We start from the raw sequence: 26969 nt of genomic DNA on the forward strand, positions 1-26969 counted from the left end.
CCCCTTTAAACCTTCTCCTCTCACCTGTCGTATTTACACCCTGTAGTATTTGACATTCCCACGCTGAGGATAAAGAGACTCTGACTGTCTATCATGTCTGTGTCAGTTGCTGACTGTTTCTTCAACAGCTGCTGAAGCACCGTGTTCCCAGACTTCTGTACCTTGTGATCCCCTCAGTCTGTGATGCCCCCTCCCTGGTAAGGAGACAGAGGGTGTGGACTGGAGTAATTCTCCACAATTCCTGCGGGACAGTGGGGAGCAGTGAGTGCTCAGTTATCATTTGTTCACACACTTCGTCCCGCACAGTGAGGACTGCCGAGCGCATCATTGGAGCATCCGTGCCCTCTATTGTGGACCTGTACTCTTCCAGGTTGAAGAAGAGGGCGGGGAACATCATAAAGGACTCCTCCCATCCTGCGCACGGACTGTTTGAACTGCTTCCGTCTGGTAGGCGCTTCAGATCCCTCCAGACTAAGACTAATAGGCACTGGAGAAGTTTTTTCCCTACTGCGGTCACTTTGCTGAACAGTTAACTGCCGGTTAACTGTCGGCTAACTATTACTTGGATTGCACTACTTGTATGTATAATCTATATTTTCATTTATATTTATCATTATTATTGTTATGAGCAGAGAGACAACATCTGCCGGAAGTAAATTCCTTGTATGTGCACAGATACTTGGCGATTAAAGTCTGATTCTGATTCTGACTGGAGGAAAACAGAGTGTGAGAGCGAATAACTGGAGCAAACCCGCCCCCCTGCTGGCCGCACCCGGAAATACACCTTCTCCTGCAGTCCGAGTTGCCTAATGGCGAGCCAGAAAGGCTTTTCAAATCAAAAGTATAACAGGGGAGATAAAAGATCCCGTAAATGATCAGTGTCTGTGTGGAATCATGGGAGATTGGTGAAGCCTGATGACTTGCCTGTGATTTAAGTGAAGAAGGGGAATTTGCTGACGTTTCCAACGTCTACATTTGCGTCCGACCTGATATTCTGGTGCTTTGCAAAACCGTAGTTAATGTCCTGAATTCAGGACTCCGCCATTTCTACTGATGGATGTGAGAAGGTTCAGTTCATGGCAGTGCCGCGATCAATCCGCGGATGGGGGTGACGAGCAGCCGGAATATCTGTGCTGTTTCTCTTTCCTGCTGGAACCGGTACTGCAGGAAGGACGGGCTCAAAATTCTGCAACTCCCTGCTGGAGCAAAGTCAAAGCGAATTTATTATCGAAACACATAAATCTGAATAAATGCCGAGAGTCTGACCAAGTGCATCCTCTTACATGGTGCGAATGCAGGGAAGGAATTGCTGGGTCCCTGACTGTGAGATGTCGAACAGTGAACATAGAACAGTAGATGTGGTGTACTTGGATTTTCAGACGGCCTTTGACAAGGTACCGCACGTGAGGCTGCTTAGCAAGATAAGAGCCCATGGAATTACAGGGGAGTTACTAACATGGGTGAGCATTGGCTGGTTAGCAGAAAACACGGAGTGGGAATAAAGATCAGGTTAGATTCGATTCAACTTCATTGTCATTGTGCCGAGTACAGATACAAAGCCAAATTAAATGCAGTCAGCATCTAACCAGAAATGCAAAGAATAGAGTTATTTACAAAATAACTGAGAATAAAAAGTACGTGCTACAGCACACAAATATAAAAGTACTGAGACAGTACAATATGAGTGCAATACTGCTTATCGTTGTGATGTGAGGTTCAGCAGGGTCACAGACTCAGGGAAGAAGCTCTTCCTGTGCCTGCTGGTGTGGGAGCGGAGGCTCCTGGATGTGAGGAGAGTAAAAAGTTTGTTGGTTGGTGTGAGATTCATCCTTGATAATGCTTTTCGCCCCGCCCAGGCAGCGTTTATGGTAGATGTTCTCAATGGTGGGCAACTGAGTGCTGATAATCTGCTGGGCAGTTTTTACCACACGCTGGAGAGCTTTGCGGTCTGATACGGGACAATTGCCTTACCACACTGAGATGCAGCTGGTGAGTATGCTCTCAATGGTACAGCGGTATAAGTCCGTCAGTATCCTGGGACAGAGGTGAGATTTATTGATGCTCCGCAGGAAATAAAGGCGTTGTTGATCAGGACGGAGGAGTTCAGGGACCAGGTGAGATAATCAGAAATGTGAATACCAAGAAATTTGAAGCTAGATACACGCCCCACCACAGCTCCGTTGATATAGGTGGGTATGTGAGTGTGGCTCCCAGCATGCCAGAAGTCCACAATGATATCTTTGGTCTTCTGGGTGTTAAGCGCCAAATTGTTGTCGGCTCACCACGTGGCCAGGTGCTGGACTCGTTCCTGTACCGTCTCATCATCTCCTCTGATCAGGCCAACCACCATGGTGTCGTTTGCAAACTTGATTATGGAGTTAGAACCATGTACAGGAATGCAGTCATAAGTGAAAAGGGAGTACAGCAGAGCGCTTGGCCCACAGTCTTGAGGGGCGCCGGTGTTCAGGATGAGAGTGGAGGAGGCGAGTTTGTCTGTTAGTCAGAAAGTCAAAGGTCTGATACCAAGGTGGTGAAGTTTGCCGATCAGCTTGGAGGGATCACAGTCTTGAATGCCGAACTAGAGTCAATGAACAGCATTCTGAGGTAGGAGTTGGGGCTGTCCAGGTGGGTCAGGGCAGAGTGAAGAGCCGTGGAGATGGCATCCTCTGTTCACCTGTTGGTGTGATAGACAAATTGATGGGGGTCCAGGGTTTGGGCAGACAGGATTTCAGATGTGATAGAGCCAGTCTCTCAAAGCACTTTGCAATGATGTGGGTGAGTGCCACTGGACGGAAGTCATTCAGACCCGTGGCAGTGGCACGATGATGGCAATCTCGAAACTTATGGGGACAACTGCCCGGACAAGGGACAGGTTGAAAATGTCCGTGAAGACCCCGGCCAACTGCCCTGCACAGACTCTGAGCACACGGCCAGGTATTCCATCCGGACCAGCTGCCTTCCAACATTCACCCTGCTCAGGGTGGCACAAACATCGGAGGTGGAAAGTGAGAGAGGCAGTTCACCAGGTGGGAGATCCGCTTTGAGGGTGACCTCCTTGTTCCCTCGGTCAAAGCGAGCGTAGACGTTATTGAGCTCATCAGGGAGTGAAGCAGAGCTGGAAGGCGCACATTACTAGATTTGAAGTCTGTAATGACCTGTATGCCATGCCACATGCACAGGGGGTCCAAGGAGCTGAAATACTCCTTGATTCTCTGTGTTTAGCCTGAGAGATTCCCCTCCTCAGGTTGGCCCTGACTGAACTGTACGCCGCCCGGTCTCCAGACCTGAAGGCTGAATCTCTGGCTTTGAGCAGGAGGAGAACCTCTCTGTTCATCCATGGTTTCTGGTTATGGAAGGCTGTTATTTGTTTTCTTAATAATGGATCTTATTATGGCTGGCTGCCAGTTACCAGTGGGGTTCCACGGTGCTGGGACTGCTGCTTTTTACGATGTATGTCAATGATTTCAACTGTGGGATTAATAGATTTGTGGCTAAATTTGCCGATAATACAAAGGTAGGAGGAAGAGCGGGTAGTGTTCAGGAGACAGAGAACCTGCAGAGAGACTTAGATAGTTTAGGGGAATAGGCAAAGAAGTGGGAAATGAAAGAAAATGTTGGAAAGTGTATGGTCATGCACTTTGGTGGAAGAAATAATTGGGAAGACTATTATTTAGATGAGGAGAGAATTCAAAATGCAGAGATGCAAAGGGACTTGGGAGTCCTTGTGCAGGATACTTAAAGGTTAACCTTCAGGTTGAGCTGGTTGTGAAGAAGGCAAATACAATGTTGGCATTCCTTTCTAGAGGAATAGTGTATAAGAGCAGGGATGTGATGTTGAGGCTCTATAAGACACTCGTGAGACCACACTTGGAGTATTGTGTGCAGTTTTGGGCTCCTTATTTTAGAAAGGATATACTGACATTGGAGGGAGTTCAGAGAAGATTCACGAGAATGATTCCAGGAATGAAAGGGTTACCGTATAAGGAGCGTCTGGAAGCTCTTGGGCTGTATTCCCTGGAGTTCAGGAGAATGGGGCAGGGGGGGGATCGCATAGAAACTTTCCAAATATGAAAAGGCCTGAACAAATTAGATATGGAAAGTTAATTTCCATGGTCTAGGTAGGACAAGAGAGAATGACATGAGGATTGAAGGACGTACGTTTAGAACTGAGATGTGGAGAAATTACTTTAGTCAGAGGATAGTAAATCTGTGGAATTTGTTGCCACGAGTGGCTGTGGAGGCCAAATCATGTGCATTTCAGGCAGAGATAGATAGCTTCTTGATTAGTCAGGGCATCAAAGGGTATGGGGAGAAGGCAGGGGATTGGGGATGACTGGAAGAATTGGATCAGCCCATGATTGAATGGCAGAGCAGACTCGATGGGCCAAATAGCCTACTTCTGCCCCTATACCTTATGGTCTTATGGTCTTATAGTACAGCACAGGAATAGGTCCTTCTGCCCACAATGTATATGCGATTATGACCAAATCACATTTGCCTCCAAATGATCCAAACCCTCCATTCCAAGCCTGTTCATTTCCCTAATTAAATTACTCCTAAACATCATAATCGTATTTGCTTCCACCCTCTCCGTCCCGGCCACTCATTGCGGGAACATACCACTCATTGTCTCCAAAAACATCTCAGTTCCACTTTGACCCTCCTACATTAAATCATTCCCCTTCGTGTGTGTCCTCAGGGAGATTACACCAACCAAGACTATCTCAGAATCAGAAGAATAAGAGGTGATCTCACTGACACAGACACGGTCTCACTTCCTCTGTTCCCTGTGTTTACTGTATCTTGTCCAGTTTCAAGTGCATGCAACAGTAAGCAGACAACACTCACAAAATGCTGGAGGAACTCGACAGGCTAGGCAGCATCTATGGAAAAAAGTACAGTCGACGTTTCAGGCCGTGGCCCTATGGCTGGACTGGAGAAAAAAACGATGAGGAGTATATTTAAAATGTAGGGGAGGAGAGAGACAAGCTCAGGGTGATAGCTAAAACCTGGATGGGGGCGGGTGTGGACGAAATATGCAGAGTAGCGGGTCTGGGTAAGCACGTGGTCGAGGAGACGGAGAGTATCAGGGATCACTGAGTGGGAGTAGTGAGAGAGGGTTTCACTGCACTCCCGTCGAAGGGAAGATTCATCCCTGGAAGATACTTCGCACACAGTGCAGTAATCAAATCACAAACAAGAGAGAATCTGCGGATGCTGGAAATGCAGAGTTTGTTGTATTCATTGTTTTCATTGTTTGTTGTTTATTCACAATAAACTGGACTGGTCAAAGAACCCTGAGGCTGTCTGCAAGAAGGGTCAGAGCCTTCTCTATTTCCTGAGGAGACTGAGGTCCTTTAACATCTGCCAGATGATCCTGAGGATGTTCTACTAGTCTGTGGTGGCCAGTGCTGTCATGTTTGCTGTTGTGTGCTGGGGCAGCAGGCTGAGGGTAGCAGACACCAACAGAATCAACAAACTCATTCGTAAGGCCAGTGATGTTGTTGGGGTGGAACTGGACTCTCTGACGGTGGTGTCTGAAAAGAGGATGCTGTCCAAGTTGCATGCCATCTTGGACAATGACTCCCATCCACTCCATAATGTACTGTTTAGGCACAGGACTACATTCAGCCAGAGACTCATTCCACCGAGATGTAACACTGAGCATCATAGGAAGTCATTCCTGCCTGTGGCCATCAAACTTTACAACTCCTCCCTCGGAGTGTCAGACACCCTGAGCCAATAGGCTGGTCCTGGACTTATTTCCACGGCATAATTTACCTATTATTATTTAATTATTTATGGTTTTATATTGATATATTTCTACACTATTCTTGGTTGGTGCGACTGTAACGAAACCCAATTCCCTCGGGATCAATAAAGTATGTCTGTCTGTCTGTATCCAGTGAGAAACGCGTCCATGTGAGCGTCCGAGACTCTTAAGAGCAACTGTACTGAAATGCCAAACGGGAAAACGTCCACTGTACTGTTTTTAATAGATGCCGCCTGGCCTGCTGATTTTCTCTAGAATTTGGTGTATGTTACCTAAATACCAGTTGCTGTTGACTGCTGCATCCACAAATGTTGAACATAGAACACTGAATAATACAGCACAGGAACAAGCAATTCAGTCCACAAGTCTGCACTGAACATTGTGCCAATTCAAACTCATCCCATCGGCCTCCATTCCCTGTCTGTTCATGTGTTGTCTGAATGTCACTGAAATGTTGTTGTTGTATCTGTTTCCACCACCTCCCCTGACAGCACGTTCCGGCACCGACCATTCTCCGTGTAGAAAAAAAGCTTACCTCATCAATCTCCTTTAACCCTTATGTTCTCACCCTATACTTACTCCCTGCAGTATTTGACATTCTCACACTGCAAACAAGGAGAGTGATTCCTCACAACTCCTGCTGGACAGTGGGGAGCGGCGAGTGTGCACTTGACACACTCCGTCCCGACTGGGTGAAAGCAGAGAGTGAGAGCGAATAACTGGAACAATTCCGCCCTCCTGCTGGCCGCACCGAGAAATGCACCTTCTCCAGCAGTTCCTCAGATTTGCAAAGCTGAGTCATGAAGGATTTTATAACCATATTACCAGCAAAACTAGAGCTAAGTATAGAAAGGTCCTTTTAAGGGTCAGTATCTGTGTGTGGAGCCAAGGGTGATTGGCGAGGTCTGATTACTTGCCTGTGTTTAAAGTGAAGGTGGGCGCGGAAGCTAGGGAGTTTGTTGATTTTCCAACATTACGTTTCCATCCTTATCTGATGTTCTGCTGCTTTGTAAAACCATAGTTCATTGCTGTTAATGTCCTGAATTCAGGATCCAGCTGATTAATGCCAGCGCTGATTTCAATGTGAAGATGGGAAAAGCAAAGCCAATGTAAATTTATTATCAAAGTGCGTACACGTCACGATATTCGGTAAAAACACAAAATGCTGGCAGAACTCAGCAGGCCAGACAGCATCGTTACTCATTTTCTTGTCAGTGTTTGCAGCGAAATAAATAAATACAATACAATTCTGGGGAAAAAAATCAAAAACGAAAACAAGTAATCAACTTGCAAAAGAAGACAATATCTGCAAATAGACATCGAATCATAGAGCTCTGCAGCAGAGAAACAGACCCTTCGGCCCATCTAGTCCGCATCGAGCTGTTGTTCTGCGAGTCTCACTGTCTTGCACCTGGATAATAGTCCATCATACCCTTCCCATGCATGAATTTATCCAAACTTAGATATTGAAATCGAACCACTTCCACAGGCAGCTCGTTCCGCCCTCGCACCACGCTCTCAGTAAACACGATCCCCTCCAGCTTCCCCTTAAATGTTTCACCCTTCATCCTTAACCCATGAACTCTAGTTGTAGTCGCATCCATACACAGTGAAAATCCTGCATGTATTTCCCCGATATATCTCTATCAAGTCATTCCTCATTCACCTAAGCTCCAGGGAATTAGTCCTCAGCTATTCAACATTTCCCTGTGGCTTGTTCTTAACATATCTGCAGACTCCCTTAGTATCATCCTTCACGTTTTCTGCTACGACAAACTCATGCCTTCTTTCAGCCCTCCTGATTGCTTTCTTCAGTGTTCGCTTGCATTTCTTACACTCCACACACACTTGTTCCTAAATTCCTTTACCTGCTAATCACCTCTTCTTAACCAGGGCCCCAGAATCCCTTGAAAATCAAGGTTCCCCAAGGCTATTACCTTTACCTTTTATTTTGACAGACACACACAACCTTTGTATTTTCAAAATTTCACTTTTAAAGACTGACCACACACCAAGTACACCATTGCCAGAAGACAGTCTGTCCCAATCCACACTTGCCCTATCCTTTCTGACAGCATCAGAATTTTCACCAGTTTAGAAGCTCATCCCGAGGACCAGACCGAACTATTTCCATATTTACTTTGCAACTAATGGCATTATGATCCGTAGATGCAAAATGTTGCCCTACACAAAGATCTATCACCTCCCTGTCTCATTCCCCAATATCTCACGCTCTCTGCCTGGGACTCAGACAAACCCCATTTCCAGAAAAGTTGGGATATTTTCCAAAATGCAATAAAAACAAAAATCTGTGATATATTAATTCACGTGAACCCTTATTTAACTGACAAAAATACAAATAAAAGATTTTCAATAATTTTACTGACCAACTTAATTGTATTTTGTAAATATACAGAAATTTAGAATTTGATGGCTGCAACACACTCAACAAAAGTTGGGACAGAGTTAAAATAAGATTGAAACGTGCACAGAATATTCAAGTAACACCGGTTTGGAAGACTCCACATTAAGCAGGCTAATTGGTAGCCGGTGAGGTATCATGATTGGGTATAAAAGTAGCGTCCATCAGAGGCTCAGTCTTTGCAAGCAAGGATGGGTCGTGGCTCACCCCTTTGTGCCAAAATTCGTGAGAGAATTGTTAGTCAGTTCAAAAGGAACATTTCTCAACACAAGATTGCAGAGAATTTAGGTCTCAATATCTACAGTACATAATATTGTGAAAAGATTCTGAGAATTCTGAGAAAGGGCAATGTCGGAAACCACTGCTGAATGCGCGTGATCTCCGAGCCCTCAGGCGGCACTGCCTGAGAAACCGTCATGCTACTGTGACAATTATAGCCACCTGGGCTCGGGAGTACTTCGGAAAACCATTGTCACTTAACACAGTCCGTCGCTGCATCCAGAAACGCAATTTGAATCTGTATTCCGCAAGGAGGAAGCCATACATCAACTCTATGCAGAAACGCAGGCGAGTTCTCTAGGCCCGAGCTCATCTCAAATGGACCGAAAGACTGTGGAACCGTGTGCCGTGGTCAGATGAGTCCACATTTCAGCTAGTTTTCGGAAAAAACGGGCTTCGAGATCTCCGTGCCAAAGATGAAAATGACCATCCTGATTGTTATCAGCGAAAGGTGCAAAAGCCGGCATCTGTGATGGTATGGGGGTGCATCAGTGCCCACGGCATGGGTGAGTTGCATGTATGTGAAGGTACCATTGACTCTGAGGCGTATATTAGGATTTTAGAGAGACATATGTTGCCATCAAGGTGACGTCTCTTCCCGGGACGTCCATGCTTATTTCAGCAGGACAATGTCAGACCACATTCTGCACGGGCTACAAAAGCGTAGCTTTGTAGACACAGAGTGTGTGTGCTTGACTGGCCTGCTGCCAGTCCAGATCTATCTCCTATTGAAAATGTATGGCACATCATGAAGAGGAGAATCAGACAACGGAGACCACGGACTGTTGAGCAGCTGGAGTCTTATATCAAGCAAGAATGGACAAAATTTCCAATTGCAAATCTACTACAATTAGTATCCTCAGTTCCAAAACGATTAAAAAGTGTTATTAAAAGGAAAGGTGATGTAACACAATGGTAAACATGCCTCTGTCCCAACTTTTGTTGATTGTGTTGCAGCCATCAAATTCAAAATTTGTGTATATTTACAAAATACAATTAAGTTGGTCAGTAAAACTATTGAAAATCTTTTCTTTGTACTTTTGTCAGTTAATAAAGGTTCACATGAATTAACATATCACAGATTTTTGTTTTTATTGCATTTTGGAAAATATCCCAACTTTTCTGGATATGGGGTTTGTACATTCTGATAAAGGAAACTTCCCTGAACACGAATGACAAACTCTCCCATCTAGTCCTTTAACAGTATGGGTGCAACAATCAATATGTGCATTTTAATTCCACGTCCCATTCCCATTCTGATATGTCTATCCATGGCCTCCTCTACTGTCAATGTGAATCCAAACAACATCTTATCTACTGGCTGGGTAGCCTCCAACCTGATGGCATGAACATTGACTTCTCTTATTTCTGTTAATGCCCCTCCTCCCCTTCTTACCTAATCCCTGACATATTTAGTTGTTTTTTTTTCTCTCTCTCTCTCTCTCTCTGCCCATCACTCTGCCTGTTCTCCATCTCCCTCTGGTGCTCCCCTCCCCCTTTCTTTCTCCCTAGGCCTCCCGTCCCATGATCCTTTCCCTTCTCCAGCTCTGTATCCCTTTTGCCAATCACCTTTCCAGCTCTTAGCTTCATCCCTCCCCCTTCGGTCTTCTCCCATCATTTCGCATTTCTCCCTCCCCCCACTACTTTCAAATCTCTTAGTATCTTTCCTTTCAGTTAGTCCTGACAAAGGGTCTTGGCCCGAAACGTCAACAGTGCTTCTCCCTATAGATGTTGCCTGGCCTGCTGTGTTCCAACAGCATTTTGTGTGTGTTGTTACTATGACAACCTTGTGTTTCCTGCAACAGTCTGTGATCTCTAGAAATATAATCCTATAAATCCCACGGAGTGTTTGGTGGCATATAATACAGGCCCACGAATATGGTCATACCTTTCTTATTCCTCAGTTCAGACAGCCGAAACGTCGTCACTACCTCCTCCCATAGATGCTGTCTGGCTTGCTGAGTTCTGCCAGCATTTTGTGTTTTTATTTATTTCCAGCATCTGCAGATTCACTCGTGTTGCCGATAGATGTTTGGAAGTTCAGTTCATTGCAGTGCCGCCTTCACCCACAGGGTGGCAGTGGCGAGTGACACACATATCTGTGCAGTTTCACGGTGCAGGATCACCACCTGCTGGTGAGAATCGGTACAGCAGGAGGAGCGGAAAGAAAATGAGGCAATTCTCGTGGGCGGGGGGGAACAGAGGCAAGAATTTACTGCCACCGAATGTCTTTGAAAAATGAGCGACTTAAGCTATTACATTCCGTGTGGTGTCATCCATATGAATCAATCCTTTACAATAATGTTAAACAGTGTTTATTAAGGTTAGTATTCTATTGAAGTTATTGGATAATTAATATCGCTCTCTCAACTTAAATGGGTGGCCACTGGGGGATGACGTATTGTAATGGGAATGGGAAGCGGAATTAAAATGGGTGACACTTCTGTTGGGGTCATTTACTGTGTTCTGCGCTCCCAGTGTGGCCTCCTGTGTATCTGAGAGACACGACCTACATTGGGAAACAACTTCACTCAAGCACCTACGCTCTGTCCACCAGAACAAGCGGGATCTCCCAGTAGCCACTCATTTTAATTCCACTTCCCATTCCCATTTAGACATGTGCACCAATGCCCCCCCCCCACCCTTCCTCCTTCACCATTTTCCCTCCCTCAGCTTATCTCCTTGCCCACCCATTGCCTCCCTCTGGTGCTCCCCCCCCCCACTTTTTCTTTCTTCCATGGCCGACTATCTCTTTCACTAATTTCTTCCCAGCTCTACTTCATCCCTCCCCCCCACCTGTCACCTGGTGTTTCTCTCTCTGCTGCCACCAAACTTTTAAATCCACTGCTCAGTATTTATTTCTCCAGTCCTGCTGAAGGGTCTCGGCTTGAAAACTCTACTGTGCTTTTTTCCATAACTGCTGCCTGGCCTGCTGAGTTCCTCCAGCATTTTGTGTGGGGAAGTCAGCAGCCATGCAGCATCGATGGAAAGGAATACAGTCAGTGTTTCGGGCTGAAACCCTCAGCAGGATTGGAAAGGAATGAGAGAAGGTGGGGAATGTGAAGAAGATGTACAAGGTGGCAGGTGATAGGTGGAGATTCCAGGAGAGGGAATTGGCATGGAATATGAACTCTACGGATTCGGACTGATGTGATGCACGTTTCCTGCATTTCCTGGAACAAAAATGGGTTCAAAACCAACTAACTGATTCTATGTGCGAACCTGCTGGGATCCCGGTTCTATTTGTCTTGTTCTGTCTGGTCAGCCTGCAACTTAGCTGCATGAACATCAAATTTTCGAACTTCTCGTACCTACTCCCTCACCCTCACTGTCACTTTTCCTTTTTAATTCTCTCTGCCCTCCTGATTGACAAACCATATCACCTTATCTCTTCCCCCTCCTCCCCATCTGCCCATTCCCCAAACACTCCCCCACCTCTTTCCATTTATTCTGGGCTCTACTTTCCTCTCCTAACAGATGCCATCTCTCACCTCCCAGCTGCTGACACATTTCCACCCTCTAACCCCTCCCTCATCTGTCTATCACCCCCTCACCTAGATCCACCCACCACCTGCTAGCTCTTACCCCACCCTTCTCTTCATCATTCCACACTGGTCATCTCTCCTTTTCTTTTCAGCCCATTTGAAGGGAATGGAACCAAAATGACAATTACTTATTTCCCTCTACAGATGCTGCCTGACATGCTGAGCTTCTCCAGCCTGTTACAATCACATGTCCCACCTCCGCAAGAGTCACCTTAACCTCCCTCTCCCAGTCAGCATCACCACCACTTGTCCCACTTCACCTGTCTCGGTGCGGGTGGACTTTAGCACCCGGGGGAGCCGGGGAGCTCAGGACCCGCCGCCCGCGGCTGCTGCTGAATCCGCAGTGTTTCTGTTCCGTTGACGGATGTGGTGAACGAGTTAAAATTAATTGATCGGTAATTCTCATATCGTGTTTATTTCACTCTCCGCACATTTATATTTGCACCGACTTACTCCTGACGCCAGTCCCAGAACCGACCCGTTTACAGACCCGGAGCGGAACCGGAGCAGATTCTCAGCCACTGGTTTTTATCCCTAGTCCAGAACAAAGGATAAAGTTTCTCCGTGAATTTATTCCCAGTGAAGGTGTGGAGATGGGACTTGGTCTCCGCGTTGTAAAATGAAACTGTCCCGGACTCGTAACGGAGATAAACTCCCACCCTCCCGGGGATGGGATCGGCAGGGAGACGGGACACAGGAGAGGTGTGAACCCACATCTCGTCATCAAGCTGCCTGATGATCCAGAATCCGGTCTCCGGACTGGGTCCGACCCATATCTTCCTCTCCACCGACTCTGCGGCGACTCCCAGACCCCACCGCCGATTCCCCGTCACCTCCACCTCCCAGTAATGTCTCCCCGATGTGAATCCCTCCGATCCCAGCACAGAAAACCAGCCTGTGAACCTCTTCCCGGTGTCAGGGAGATCCCTCCGGGTCCCGGTCAATTTCACACTCTTCCGATCCTCAGACACCTCGAGCCGCGGACTCGCCGTTTCCACATCCAGGGTGACAGAGACTGGGGGGAGAAGCAGAGAATTAGAGAGTCCCCGGGGATCGGGGGGAGACTCAGGCAGCGCGGCCCCGGGGATCGGGGGAGACTCGGCCAGCGCGGCCCCGGGATCGGGGGAGAGGCCGTTGTGCCGCAGGCACAGTCGAGTGGCGACAGACCCTTTCCCGGGGTTTTACCCAAACACAGCGGAAGGACAATCAGTATTTTCCCGAGATTTTTCCTCGACATGGAGATCGGATGTTCCCCGATCAACACACAAAATTCTGAATGATATCAGAGGGTCAAGCAGCCAGTGTTATGGGAGATGTACAGTCGATGTTTCAGCCGAGACCTTTTCTCAAAGTTAGAAAGAAAGACGGGAGATAGCAGTGGAAACGTGTATGAGGAAGGGGTGGAGCAACAACTGGATCCAGATGAGGATGGGGTGAGTAAACACTGGAGGCATTTAAAGAGGAGGTAAGGCAGAATTCATTCGTGCCGACCAAATCACTTTACTGAACTAGTTCCATTTGCAAATACCATTAAACCTTTCCCACCCAAGTATCTGTCCAGGTCTTTTCAATCATTGTAACTGTATCCACCTCTACGGTTTCCTTTGGCAGCCTCCTGGATATTCTGGGAAAAAAAATCCCAGAATATGCAGACTCTCCTTATAACCCAAACCCTCCAGTCCCAGTAACATCCTTGTAAATCTGTTTTATACCCTCTCAGTTTAATGACATCCTTCCCGTAGAAAGATAACCAGAACTGTACAGGGTGATCAAAATCATAAAGACAAGAAAATTTGCAGATGCTGGAAATCCAAAGCAACACACACAAAACCCTGGCCCAAATCATCAACTGTTTATTCATATCCAGAGCTGCTGCCTGACCTGCTGAGTTCCTCCAGCAGTTTGTGTGTGTAACACTGCTCCAAATGTGGCCTTCCCAATGTCTTGTACACTCATAACGTGACGTCCCAGCTCCTGTACTCAGTACAGTATTCTGACCTCTTGGTCTCTCTGTTCTCCAGGGCCCTACCGATTGTTGTGTAAATTCTGTTTTAACTTCTGAAATACGACACCCAGATCTTTCTGACTTAAAATCAGTTTCCATCCAATGGCCCAGAGACCAAATTAATCAAGATCTCGTTGTAATCTTGGATAAACCTTGAGCAACAGGTTTTGTAGCGGATAATGCAGTACTATTCCACCTCGGGGCGTTCCAGAGTTCAGAGTTCAATTCCGACACCATCCATAAGGAGTTTGTACGTTCTCCCAATGACCTTGTGCATTCCCTCCAGGTGCTGCTGATTCATCCCTCAGATTGGGGAGGAGTGGACAGCGAGGAAGACCATCATTACTTGCAGTGGGATCTGGAGCAGCTGGGAAAATGGGCTGAAAAGTGTCAGCTGGAATTTAATGCAGACAAGTGTGAGCTGTTGCTCTTCGGTAGGACCCCAGTGTCGGTCTTTCACAGTGAATGGTCGGGCACTGAGGACTCTGTTCCACAGCAGATCTGGGAACGCAGGTCCAGAATACACCGAAAGTGGTGTTACAGGTAGATAGGGTCATAAAAAAAGCTTTTCTTTGGCCTTCATAAATCAAAGTATTGAGTACAGGAGTTGGATGTCATGTTGAAGTTGTATGAGATGTTGGTGAGGCCTTATTTTGAATATTGTGTACAGTTTTGGTCACCTACCTACAGGAAGGATGTAAACAAGTTTGAAAGAGCACGGAGAAGATTTCCAGGGATGTAGCTGGGACTGGAGGACCTGAGTCATAAGGAAAGATTGAATAGTTTAGGACTTTATTCCTGTAACTTAGAAGACTGAGGGGAGATTGGATAGAGGTATACAAAATTATGAGGTAAATGCAAGCAGCTTTTTCCACTGAGGGTGTGTGGCATTACAACCAGAGGTCATGGGTTAAGGGTGAAAGATGAAAAGTTTAAGGGGAACATGAGGGGAAACTGCTTCATTCAGAGGGTTGTGAGAGTGTGGAACCAGCTGCCAGTCCAAGTGGTACATGCCAGCTCGATTTAAACATTTAAGAGAAGTTTGGATGGTACATGGACGGTCGGAGTTGGAGGACCATGGTCCCGGTGCAGGTCGATGGGAGCAGGTAGTTTAAATGCTTCGGTACAGACCAGGTGGGCTGAAGGGCCTGTGCTGTTCATTTCTATCACTCTGTGACGCTCGTACAAAAACATAACGGTTTGTAGGTTAAATGGACATTGTACATTGCCCCGTGATTAGGCTGGTTTTAAATAGTTGGGGTGCTGGGTGGAGCGGGTCATTGGTCTGGGTCGGCCCGTTTCACACTGTCTCTAAATAAATAAATAACCTCTTCACTGTCCATGAAACCACCGATTTTAGAGCCCTTCACAAACCTTCTAAACATGTCACCTACATTCTTTCCAAATCATTCATATGAATGATGAAAAACAGTGGACCCAGCCCCGATCCCTGCAGAACAACCACTGGTCACGGGACTCCACCCAGACAACTCTGCATCCTATTCCAGATCGTACTGTATCCCATGTGATGTAACTCTCTGCTACCTTGTCAAATCCCTCGCTAAACTCCATGGAGACGATGTCTACTGCACTTTCATCAGCTGTAATTTATTTATTGAGATACAGCACGGAATAGGCCCTTCTGGCCCTTTGACCCCCACCACCCAGAAACCCGATTTAATCCGAACCTGACCATGGGACAAGTTACAATAACCCCCACCACCCAGAAACCCGATTTAATCTGAGTCTGACCATGGAACAAGTTACAATGACCCCCACCACCCAGCAACCCCTGATTTTGACAATAGACAATAGACAATAGGTGCAGAAGTAGACCATTCGGCCCCTCGAGTCTGCACCGCCATTCTGAGATCATGGCTGATCATTCACTATCAATACCCAGTCCCTGCCTTGTCCCCATATCCCTTGATTCCCCTATCCATCAGATATCTATCTAGCTCCTTCTTGAAAGCATCCAGAGAATTGGCCTCCACCGTCTTCCGAGGCAGTGCATTCCACACCTCCACAACTCTCTGGGAGAAGAAGCTCTTCCTCAACTCTGTTTTAAATAACTGACCTCTTATTCTCAATCCATGCCCTCCGGTACCGGACTCTCCCAACATCTGGAACACATTTCCTGCCTCAATCCTATCAAATCCTTTAATTATCTTAAACGTTTCAATCAGATCCCCTCTCAATCTCCTCAATTCCAGCATGTACAAGCCCAATCTCTCCAATCTCTCTGCGTAAGACAGCCCTGCCATCCCAGAAATCAACCTAGTGAATCTACGCTGCACTTCCTCAACTGCCAGAATGTCCTTCCTTAAACCTGGAGACCAAAACTGTACACAATATTCCAGGTGTGGTCTCACCAGGGCCCTGTACAAATGCAAAAGGACATCCTTGCTCTTGTACTCAATTCCCCTTGTAACAAAGGCCAACATTCCATTTGCCCTCTTCACTGCCTGTTGCACTTGCTCATTCACCTTCATTGACTGGTGAACTAGGACTCCTAGGTCTCTTTGCATTTCTCCCTTAACTAATTCTACACCGTTCAGACAATACTCTGCCCTCTTGTTCCAGCTTCCAAAGTGGATAACTTCACATTTATTCACATTGAATGACATCTGCCAAGTAACTGCCCACTCACCCAGCCTATCCAAGTCTCCCTGTATTCTCCTAATGTCCTCTTCGCATGTCACACTGCCACCCAGTTTAGTATCGTCAGCAAGCTTGCTGATATAGTTTTCAATGCCCTCATCTAAATCATTGACATAAATCGTAAAGAGCTGTGGTCCCAATACAGAGCCCTGTGGTACCCCACTAGTCACCTCCAGCCAGTCCGAGAAACACCCATTCACTACTACCCTTTGCTTTCTATCTATTTAATCCAGGCCTGACCATAGGACAAGTTACAATGATCAATTAACCTGCCAACCGTACGGGTTTGGACTGTGAAACCGGAGAACCCAGAGGAAATCCACACAGTCACGGGAAGAACGTACAAAATCCTCACAGGCAGTGACGGGACATGAACCCAGGTCACTGGTACTGTAAAGCGTTGTGCTAACCACTATGCTACCGTACCGTCCATGCAGAAAACCAAGCTGGGTATCCCTGATTAGTCCTCGCCTTTCCAGATGAATGTAGATCCTGTCTCTCAGAATCCCCTCCATTAATGAACTGGTCTGTACTTCCCTGACTTTTCCCGACAGCCAATCTTCAATAAAGGTTCAACGTTAGTCTCCCTCCAGTCTTCTGGCTCCTCACCCGCAGCTATCGATGGGCTCCACACTTCCTTCCTGAGCTTCCCACAAACTTCTGGGACACACTTGATCAGGATCTGGGGATTTATCGACCTTTGTAGGACCTGCAGCACATTTGCTTCTGTAATGTGGTAGAAAATGAGGTCGATCATCTTCTGTAATACGGGGGAATTGAGGGCCTTGTGGAACTGGCGTAGAAGAGGTGTTGAGACCTGGGACAGAGAAGTGATGACAGGGAGGGTTTAGAAGGATACGGGCCAAATACAGGTAAATGGGCTGAGGGGTGATCTGACAGAAATAGATACGATGATGAGGGGCTTAGATTGAGCAGATGGTTGAAATCTTCTCCCCACAGGAGTGGGATCAAATGCAGGAGGTCACATGTCTGAGGTGGGAGGAAGGAGTTTAAAGGTGAGTTTACTTGAAGAGTCAGTGTTTGATGTTGGAACTTGCTGCAGAGGAGGTGATGGAATCAGATACAGTCACTGTGTTTCGGAGACACACAGACAGACACTTCAATCGACAAGGCACAGAAGGAGACTGAACTAAATAGGTCAGAACAGAGGTGATCGGCTGAAGGACCTTTTTCTCTGCTGTACGACGATGACTCTGTGACTTTAAATGAACTGAATGACTGAGACCCCACAGCCTCCAGTGCAGAGAATTCCAGATACATCATCCTCTGAGGGTTCACCCATTCTGAGATAGTGACCCCTGATCCTCGACCCCTCAGACAGGGGAAACATCCCCCCTGCATCCTGCCTGCTGCATTTGGAAAGACAAGGACAAATCAGGGACAGTCAGTACAGCATTGTGCATGGAAAATCACGTCTCACAAATTCGAGTTTGTTGAAGAGGTGACAGAGAGGGTTGACCAAGACAGGGTGGTAGACATTGTCCACATGAACTTCACCAGAGCATTTGATGTTGATAATAGACCACATGTGGAGTATTGTGTGTATTTCTGGTTCCCCGACTCTGGGAAGATGTCATTTCACTGGTCAGGAAGCGTCAGGAGGCTGTAACAATGGCTGGAGGGCTTGGGTTAAAAGGAGAGACTGGATAAACTGTGGACATTTCCCTGGAGCAATGGGTGTTGAGGGGTGACCCCTTACCGAGGTATATAAAATCTGGGGCAGACGTAAGGTCATGGTCTTTTTCCCCAGAAAGGGGGAGACCAAAACCAGCGGGCAGAGAGGGAAGGTGAGAGGGGAAAGTTTTTTTAAGGGAGCTGCAGGGCAACCAGTGACCAATCGGCATCTGGGATTGATTAGTAAGAGCAAATTAAAAGAAGATGGACAAGAACAGTGGCCATCGTCCAAGTGGACATCGTCAGAGTGGACACCATCAGAGTGGACATTGTCCGAGTGGACACCGTCAGAGCGGGCACCGTCAGAGTGGACATCGTCAGAGTGGACATTGTCCGAGTGAACATCGTCAGAGTGGACACCGTCGGAGTGGACACTGTCGGAGTGGACATCATCCGAGTGGACACCGTCAGAGTGGACACCGTCCGAGTGGATATTGTCCGAGTGGACACTGTCAGAGTGGACATCGTCCGAGTGGACATCGTCCGAGTGGACATCGTCCGAGTGGACACTGTCAGAGTGGACATCGTCCGAGTGGACACTGTCAGAGTGGACATCGTCCGAGTGGACATCGTCCGAGTGGACACTGTCAGAGTGGACATCGTCAGAGTGGACACCGTCAGAGTGGACACCGTCAGAGTGGTGACCTTCAGGTTTTAGCTCTTCGAGGATTCGCACAGTGAAAGCAAAGGAAAGAAAAGCTCAAATTGATTCCTTCTCTTCTTTTTATCTGCTCAGCCCGGACGGTAGAGATGCCAGGCAGGACAGTCAAATGCTCCTCTTGCGGGATGTGGGAAGGCAGGGAGACCTCCAGTGTCCCTGATGACTGCAACTGTGAGGTGTACATCCAGCTGCAGCTTCTAACAAACCACGTTAAGGAGTTGTAGCTGGAACTGGATGAACTCTGGATCATTCGGGAGCCTGAACGAATGAGAGACAGGACATATAGAGAGATAGTTACACCCAAAGAGCAGGACATGGAAACTGGGTGACAGTCAGGAGGGGGAAAGGGTTTAGAGAGCCAGTGCAGAGTACCCTGTGGCTCTCCACTCAACAACAGGTTTATCATTTTGGATACTGTCCAGGGGGGATGACCTAACTGAGGAAAGTCTCAGTGGTCAGGTCCCTGGTACTGAGTCTGCCTCTGTGACTCAGGAGGGAAGGGGAGAGAAGAGGCATGCTGTGGTGATAGGGGATTTGTTAGTTGGGGGAAAGGACAGGAGGCTCTGTGGGTGAGAAGGAGATACCCGGATGGGATGTTGCCTCCCGGGTGACAGGGTCTGGGATATCTCGGATTGAGTCCTCAGCATTCTTAAGTGTGAGGCTGAACAGCCAGAAATCATGGTCCATATAGGAACTTATAACATGGGTAGATTGAGTGAAGAGGTTCTGCATAGGCAGTTCATCATGTTAGGTGCTGAGTTAAAGGGCAGGACCTCCAGGGTTGTGATCTCAGGATTGCTCTCCATGCTATGTGTTGGTGAGGCCAGAACAAGCAAGATTATACAGTTAAATATGTGACTAAGGAGTTGGTGTAGGAGGGAGGGCATAAGAGTTTTGGATCATTGCACTCCTTCCAGGGAAGGTGGAGCCTGTACAGAAGGGACAGTTTGCATCTGAACTGGAGGGGGACTAATATCCTAGTGGGAAGGTTTGTTAATACTGCACAGTGGAGTTTAAACTGGATGGGAAGTGGAGTTTGAACTGTAGGGGGATGGGAACCAGAGTGCCAGAACAGTTAGTCGAGAGGTTGTGGAGTTAAGAGCTCAGACAGTGTTAGAAATGAAAAGGATGAACATGGTGTAACTAGTGTCCTGAGCTGCATATATTTCAATGCAGGAAGTATCGTAGGAAAGGTGGATAATAGTGTTGAAGATGAGGTAGCTGGTTTACAAACAGAGGCAATGTGTAGTGATGAGAGGCTGTTGGTAGGACAAAATTGTATTCAACAGGATGAGTTGCAACGTAAAATTGAAAAAGGACTGAAGTTCAGTAGATGAAGTTGTAGCACAGTTGCAGATTGGCAGGTATCTCCATGGCTGAAAGATTACAGCAAGGAGCTTAATGTCCAAGGATAAACATTGTATCGACGGGACAGGCAGGAAGGGTGATGAGGCACCATTGCCCTGTTGGTAAAAATTGAAATCAAATCATGAGAAGGATGTGACATTGGTGTTGAATCCGTGTTGATCGAGCTAAGGAACTGCAAGAGTAAAAAGACCCTGATATGAGTTGTATACAGACTTCTAAACAGCAGTAAGGATTTGACTTGAAAATTACAATGCGAGATGGAAAACACATGCCAGAAGGGCAATGTTACCATGGTCACGGGGGACTTCAATATGCAGGTAGATTGGGAAAATCAGGCTGGTGCTGAACTACAGGAGGGAGAAGTCCGAGAGTGCCTATGAGATGGCTTTTTAGAGCAGCTCGTGATTGAGCCCACAAGAGGATCAGATACTCTGGCCTAGGTGTTGATTAGAATTAATTAGATAGATTAAGATACAAGACTCAGGGACAAGTGATCATAACATGATCAAATTCACCCTGGAGTATGCAGGGAGGCTAAAGTCAGGTATACATTATCAGGATGACAGTGTAGTAAAGGGAATAACAGAGGCATGAGAGAGGAGCTGGCCAGAATTGATTGGAAAAGAACACTGGTAGGGATATCGGCAGGGTAGGAGTGACTGGAATTTTGGGAAGCAATTCAGAAGGAACAAGATATAGACAATTCTATCTCCTGTGATCACAGTTCTATCTCCTTTACCATAGCATTGGAGAGGGATAGGAGCAGGCAAGTTAGGAAAGTGTTTAATTGAGCGGAAATATGAGGCTATCAGGCAGGAACTTGAAAGTGTAAATTGGGAACTGATGTTCTCAGGGAAATGTGGCAAATGTTCAGGGGATATTTGAGTGCAATTCTGCATAGGTACATTCTAATGAGATAAGGGAAAGGATGGTGGAGTACCGGAGCTGTGGTGTACAAAGTCTGTTGTAAATCTAGTCAAGAAGAAAAGTTCACGAAAGATTCAAAAAACTAGGTAATGATAGGGACCTAGAAGATTATAAGGCTGGCAGGAAGGAACTTAAGAAGAATATTAAGAGAGCCAGAAGGGGCCATGAGAAGGCCTTGGTGCCTGAAGGATTAAGGAAAACACCAAGGTTGTCTACATGTATGTGAAGAGCAAGAGGATAAGACATGAGAGAGTAAGACTGTGGAAAAGTGTGTATGGAACTAGAGGAGGTAGCAGAGGTACTTAATGAATACTTTGCTTCAGTATTCACTACGAAGAATGATCTTGACGATTGTAGGGATGACTTACAGTAGACTGAAAAGCTTGAGCATATAGATATTAAGAAAGAGGATACGCTGGAGCTTTTGGGAAGCATCAAGACCATATGAGATGCACCCTAGGCTACTGTGGGAGGCAAGGGAGGAGATTGCCGAGCCTTTAGTGATGATCTTTGCATCATCAATGAGGATGGGAGAGGTTCCGGAGGATTGGATGGTTGCGGATGTTGTTCCCTTATTCAAGAAAGGGAGTAGAGATAGCCCAGGAAATTAGAGACCATTAAGTCTTACTTCAGTGGTTGGTAAATTGATGGAACAGATCCTGAGAGCAAGGATTTATAAACATTTGGAGAGACATAATATGACTAGAAATAGTCAGCATGGCTTGTCAAAGGCAGGTCATGCCTTACGAGCCTGATTGAATTTTCTGAGGATGTGACTAAAGACATTGATGATAGTAGAGCAGTAAATGTAGTGTATATGGATTTCAGCATGGAATTTGATAAGTTACCCCATTCAAGGCTTATTGAGAAAGCAAGGGGACATCACTTTATGGATCCAGAACTGGCTTGCCCACAGAAGGCAAAGTGCGGTTGTAGACAGGTCATATTCCACATGGAGGTCAGTCACCAGTGGTGAGCCTCAGGGATCTGTTATGGGACCCCTACTCTTCGTGACTTTTATAAATGACCTGGATGAGGAAGTGGAAGGATGGGTTAGTAAATATGCTGATGACACAAAGTTGAGGGTGTCGTGGATAGTGTGGAGGGCTGTCAGAGGTTACAGCGGGATATTGATAGGATGCAAAATTGGGCTGAGAAGCGGCAGATGGAGTTCAAAGATAACTGTGAGGTGGTTCATTTTGGTAGGCCAAATATGATGGAAGAATATAGCAATAATGGTAAGACTCTTGGCAGTGTGGAGGATCAGAGGGATCGTGGGGTCTGAGTCCATAGGACACTCAAAGCTGCTGCCCAGGTTGACTCTGTGGTTAAGACGAGATACAGTTCATTGGCTTTCATCAATAAAGGGATTGAGTTTAGGAGCTGAGAGGTAATGCTGCAGCTCAAGGACCCTGGTCAGACCCCACTTGGTGTACTGTGCTCAGTTCTGGTCACCTCATTACAGGAAGGATGTGGAAACTATAGAAAGGGTACAGAGGAAATTTACAAGGATGTTGCCTGGATTGGGGAGCATGCCCTATGAGAATAGTTTGAGCGAATTCGGTCTTTTCTCCGTGGAGTGACAGAGGATGAGAGGCGACTTGATAGAGGTGTATAAGATGATGAGAGGTATTGATTGTGTGGATAGTCAGAGGCTTTTTCCCAGGGTTGAAATGGCTAACATGAGAGGGCACAGTTTTCAGTTGCTTGGAAGTAGGTTCTTCCAAGCTTATTTGGAAATACCTACTACAGGATCATAGAGGAATAGACTGAATGGATTCGAATGGTGGAGGAACAGGCTGAATTGATCTGAATGTGACAGGAACATGCTGAATGGATCGTGACGGTACAGCAACAGTTTGAATGGAATGGAATGGTAGCAGAACAGTCTGAATCGATCAGAAAAGTACAAGAAACGGAGGTAGGAGATGTCAGTGGTAAGTTTTTTACACAGAGAGTGATGAGAGAGTGGAATGGGCTGCTGGCAACGATGGTGGAGGCAGATACGGTAGGGTCTTTTAAGAGACTCCTGGATAGGTACATAGATCTTAGTAAAATAGAGGGCTAAGGGTAACCCTAGATAAATTCTCAGGTAAGGACATGTTCGCCAGTTTTGTGGACCGAAGCACCTGTGTTGTACTGTAGACTTTCTATGTTTCTACATCCCAAAGAAGAGGTATTCTAAAGGAAAGATGATATAACTGTGGCTAACAAGAGAAGCTGAAGCCAACATAAAAGCCAAAGAGAGAGCATAAAGAGCAAACAGTAGTGGGAAGTTTGAGGATTGGGAAACTTTTAAAACCAACAGAAGGCAACTGTAAAGTCATAAAGAAGGTAAAGATGGAATACTAAATTGTTAACCAATAATATTCAAAAGGATAATAAAATTTTCATCAGATACATAAAGAGTGAAAGACCATAAGGCATAGGAGCAGAATTTGGCCATTTGCCCATCAACTCTGCTCCACCATTCAATCATAGCTGATCCTTTTTTTTTCTCTCCTCCTCAACACCAGTTCCCAGCCTTCTCCTCATAACCTTTGAAACCATGTCCATTCAATCTCTGCCTTAAATACACCCAACGACCCGGCCTCCACAGCTACATGAGGCAATAAATTCAACAAACTCACCACCCTTTTGCTAAAGAAATTTCTACACATCTGTTTTGAAAGAGTGCCCCTCTATCCTGAGGCTGTACCTTCTTGTCCTGGACTCTCCCGCCATGGGAAACATCCTTTCCACATCTACTCTGTCTAGACCTTTCAATATTCGAAAGGTTTCAATGAGATCCCCCCTCATCCTTCTGAAATTCTGACCCAGAGCCATCAAACGTTCCTAGTATGATAACAAGTTCATTCTTGGAATCATCCTTTTGAAACTCCTCTGAACCCTCTGCAATGCCAGCACATCCTGAGGAGTCCAAACAGATCACAATACTCAAGGTGAGGCCTCACCAGTGCCTTATAAAGCCTCAGCATCACATCCCTGCTCTTGTATTCTAGACCCCTTGAAATTAATGCTAACAATGCATTTGCCTTTCTCACCACTGACTCAACCTGCAAGTTAACCTTTAGGGTGTTCTGCACAAGGACTCCGAAGTCTTTGTGCATCTCGGATTTTTGGATTTTCTCCCTGTTTAGAAAATAGCCCACACATATATTTCTACTACTAATGTGTGTGACCATGCATTTTCCAACATTGTATTTCATTTGCCACTTCCTTGCCCATTCTCCTAATCTGCCCAGGTCCTTCTGCATCCTACCTATTTCCTCAACACTACCTGGTCATCCACCAATCTTCGTATCATCTGCAAACTTGGCAACAAAGCCATCCATTCCATCATCTAAATCATTTATGCACAGTATAAAAAGAAGTGGTCTCAACACCGACCCCTGCAGAATACCACTAGTCACTGGCAGCCTACTAGAAAACGATCCTTTTATTCCTACTCACTGCATCCCCTTTATCTATCCTACTTGTAATCTCCTCAAAGAATTCCAACAGGTTCATCAGGCAGGATTTTTCCTGACGGAAACCATACTGACTTTGTACTGTCTTGTCCTGTGTCACCATGTGCTCCATCAGCTCATCCTTAACAATTGACTCAAACATCTTCCCAGCCATTGAGGTCAGGCTAACTGGTCTATAATTTCCTTTCTGCTGCCTCCCTCCTTTCTTAAAGAGTGGAGTGACATGTGCAATTTTCCAGTCCTCTGGCACCATACCAGACTCCAATCATTTTTGAAAGGTCATTTCTAATGCCACCACAATCCCTAACACAACCTCTTTCAGAACCCTAGGGTGCAGTTCATCTGGTCTGGGTGACTAATGTATCAATAGGTCTTTCAACTTTTTCAGCACCTTCTATCTTACAATAGTAGCTGCACTCACTTCTTTTCCTTCACACACTACAACATCAGGCATACTGCTAGTGTATTCCACAGTGAAGATTGATGCAAAATAGTCATTTAGTTCACCAGCCATCTCCTTGTCCCTTGTTATAATTTCTCCTGCCTCATTTTCTTCTGGTCCTGTATCCACTCTAGGACCTATTTCTCTTTTATTTTTAACATACATGAAAAAACTTCTACCATCCACTTTGATATTAATTGTGAGCTTGCTTTCACATTTCATCTTTTTCCTTCCAATGATTTTTATAGTTGCTCTGTGTAGGTTTTTAAAAATTTCCCAATCCACTATCATCCCACTAATTTTTGCTTTGTTGTATGCCCTTTCTTTTGCTTTTACAATAGCTTTGACTTCCCTTGTCAGCCATGGTTGTACTATTTCACCATTTGAGTATTTCTTCATTTTTGGAAGAAATTAAAGCATACTCATGTCCTGCAGCTTCCTCATTTCCCCAGAAACACAAAACATTGCTGTTCTGCTGACATCCCTGCCAGCACAGCTCTTTCTAATTTACTTTGGCCAAATCGTCTCTCATACCTCTGTAATTTCCTTTACTCCACTGAAATACTGCTACATCAAACTTTACATTCTCCCCGTCAAATTCAAGTTGAACTCAACCATACTGTGACCACTGGTTCCTAAACATCCTTTTACCTTAAGTTTCCTAATCGCCTCCAGTTCATTACATAAGAGCCAGTCCAGTATAACTGATCCCCTAGTAAGCTCAATGACAAACTGTTCTAAAAAAACCATCTCTTGGGCATTCACAAACTCACTCTCTTGAGATCCATTACCAACCCGATTTTCCCAATCAACCTGCATGTTAAAATCTCCTATGACTACCATAACATTGCCCCTTTGACACAGCTTTTCTATTTCCTGTTGTAATCTGTGGTCTACATTCCAGCTTTGTTGGGAGGTCTGTATATAACTGCCATCAACGTCCTTTTTTTACCCTTGCAGTTTCTTAACTCAACTTACAAGTATTCAACATCTTCCGAACCTGTGTCACATTTTTCTACTGATTTGATGCTATTCTTTACCAGTAGAACCACATCATACACTTTGCCTACCCTTCTATCCCTCTGATATAATGTGTAACCTTGGACATTCAGCTCCCAACTACGACCATCCTTCAGCCTCAATTCAGTGACGGCCACAACATCATACCTGGCAATTTCTAATCGTGCAACAAGATCATCCACTTTATTTCTTATACTACTGCTTTTATATATAACACATTGAATACCATATTTGTTGTCCTTTATGATTCTGCATCCCTAATATTTTTATACTCAGTCTGTTGGCTGCAACTAAGTTCCATCTCCTGGCTGCCCTTATTAACTTATTTCTATTAAATTATTTATGGTTTTATGTTGCTATATTTCTACACTATTCTTGGTTGGTGCAGCTGTAACGAAACCCAATTTCCCTCGGGATCAATAAATCATGTCTGTCTGTCTTCCTGACAGTCTGACTGCACGCTACCTTTACACTTTTACTATCTGTCCTATCCTGAGTCCCTTCACTTCAATTCCCAACCCCCTACCGACTTAGTTTAAATCCTCCCTAACAGCTCGAACAAGCCTGCCCGCGAGAATATTGGTCCCCCTTGGGTTCAGGAGCAACCCATCACTTTTGAGCAGGTCATACCTCCCCCAGAAGACAACCCAATGATCCGAGAACCTGAAGCACTGACCCCTGCACGAACTTCTCAGCCACAC

The 26969-nt window shown here is 45.8% G+C and overlaps 1 protein-coding gene across 1 annotated transcript in view; it reads right to left on the reverse strand.

Moving 5' to 3' along the window:
* Positions 1 to 12418: 12418 nt before the first annotated feature.
* Positions 12419 to 26969, reverse strand: part of LOC132394673 (E3 ubiquitin-protein ligase TRIM39-like) — a 32321-nt gene continuing 17770 nt past the window's right edge. Inside the window, exon 6 of the mRNA XM_059971042.1 lies at positions 12419 to 13034. Within this exon, the coding sequence (XP_059827025.1) occupies positions 12502 to 13034 (533 nt within the window). The 3' untranslated portion in view covers positions 12419 to 12501. The remainder of the gene's footprint in view (positions 13035 to 26969) is intronic.

This window comes from Hypanus sabinus, chromosome 5 (genome assembly GCF_030144855.1).
Source record: "Hypanus sabinus isolate sHypSab1 chromosome 5, sHypSab1.hap1, whole genome shotgun sequence".
Classification (NCBI taxonomy): Eukaryota; Metazoa; Chordata; class Chondrichthyes; order Myliobatiformes; family Dasyatidae; genus Hypanus; species Hypanus sabinus.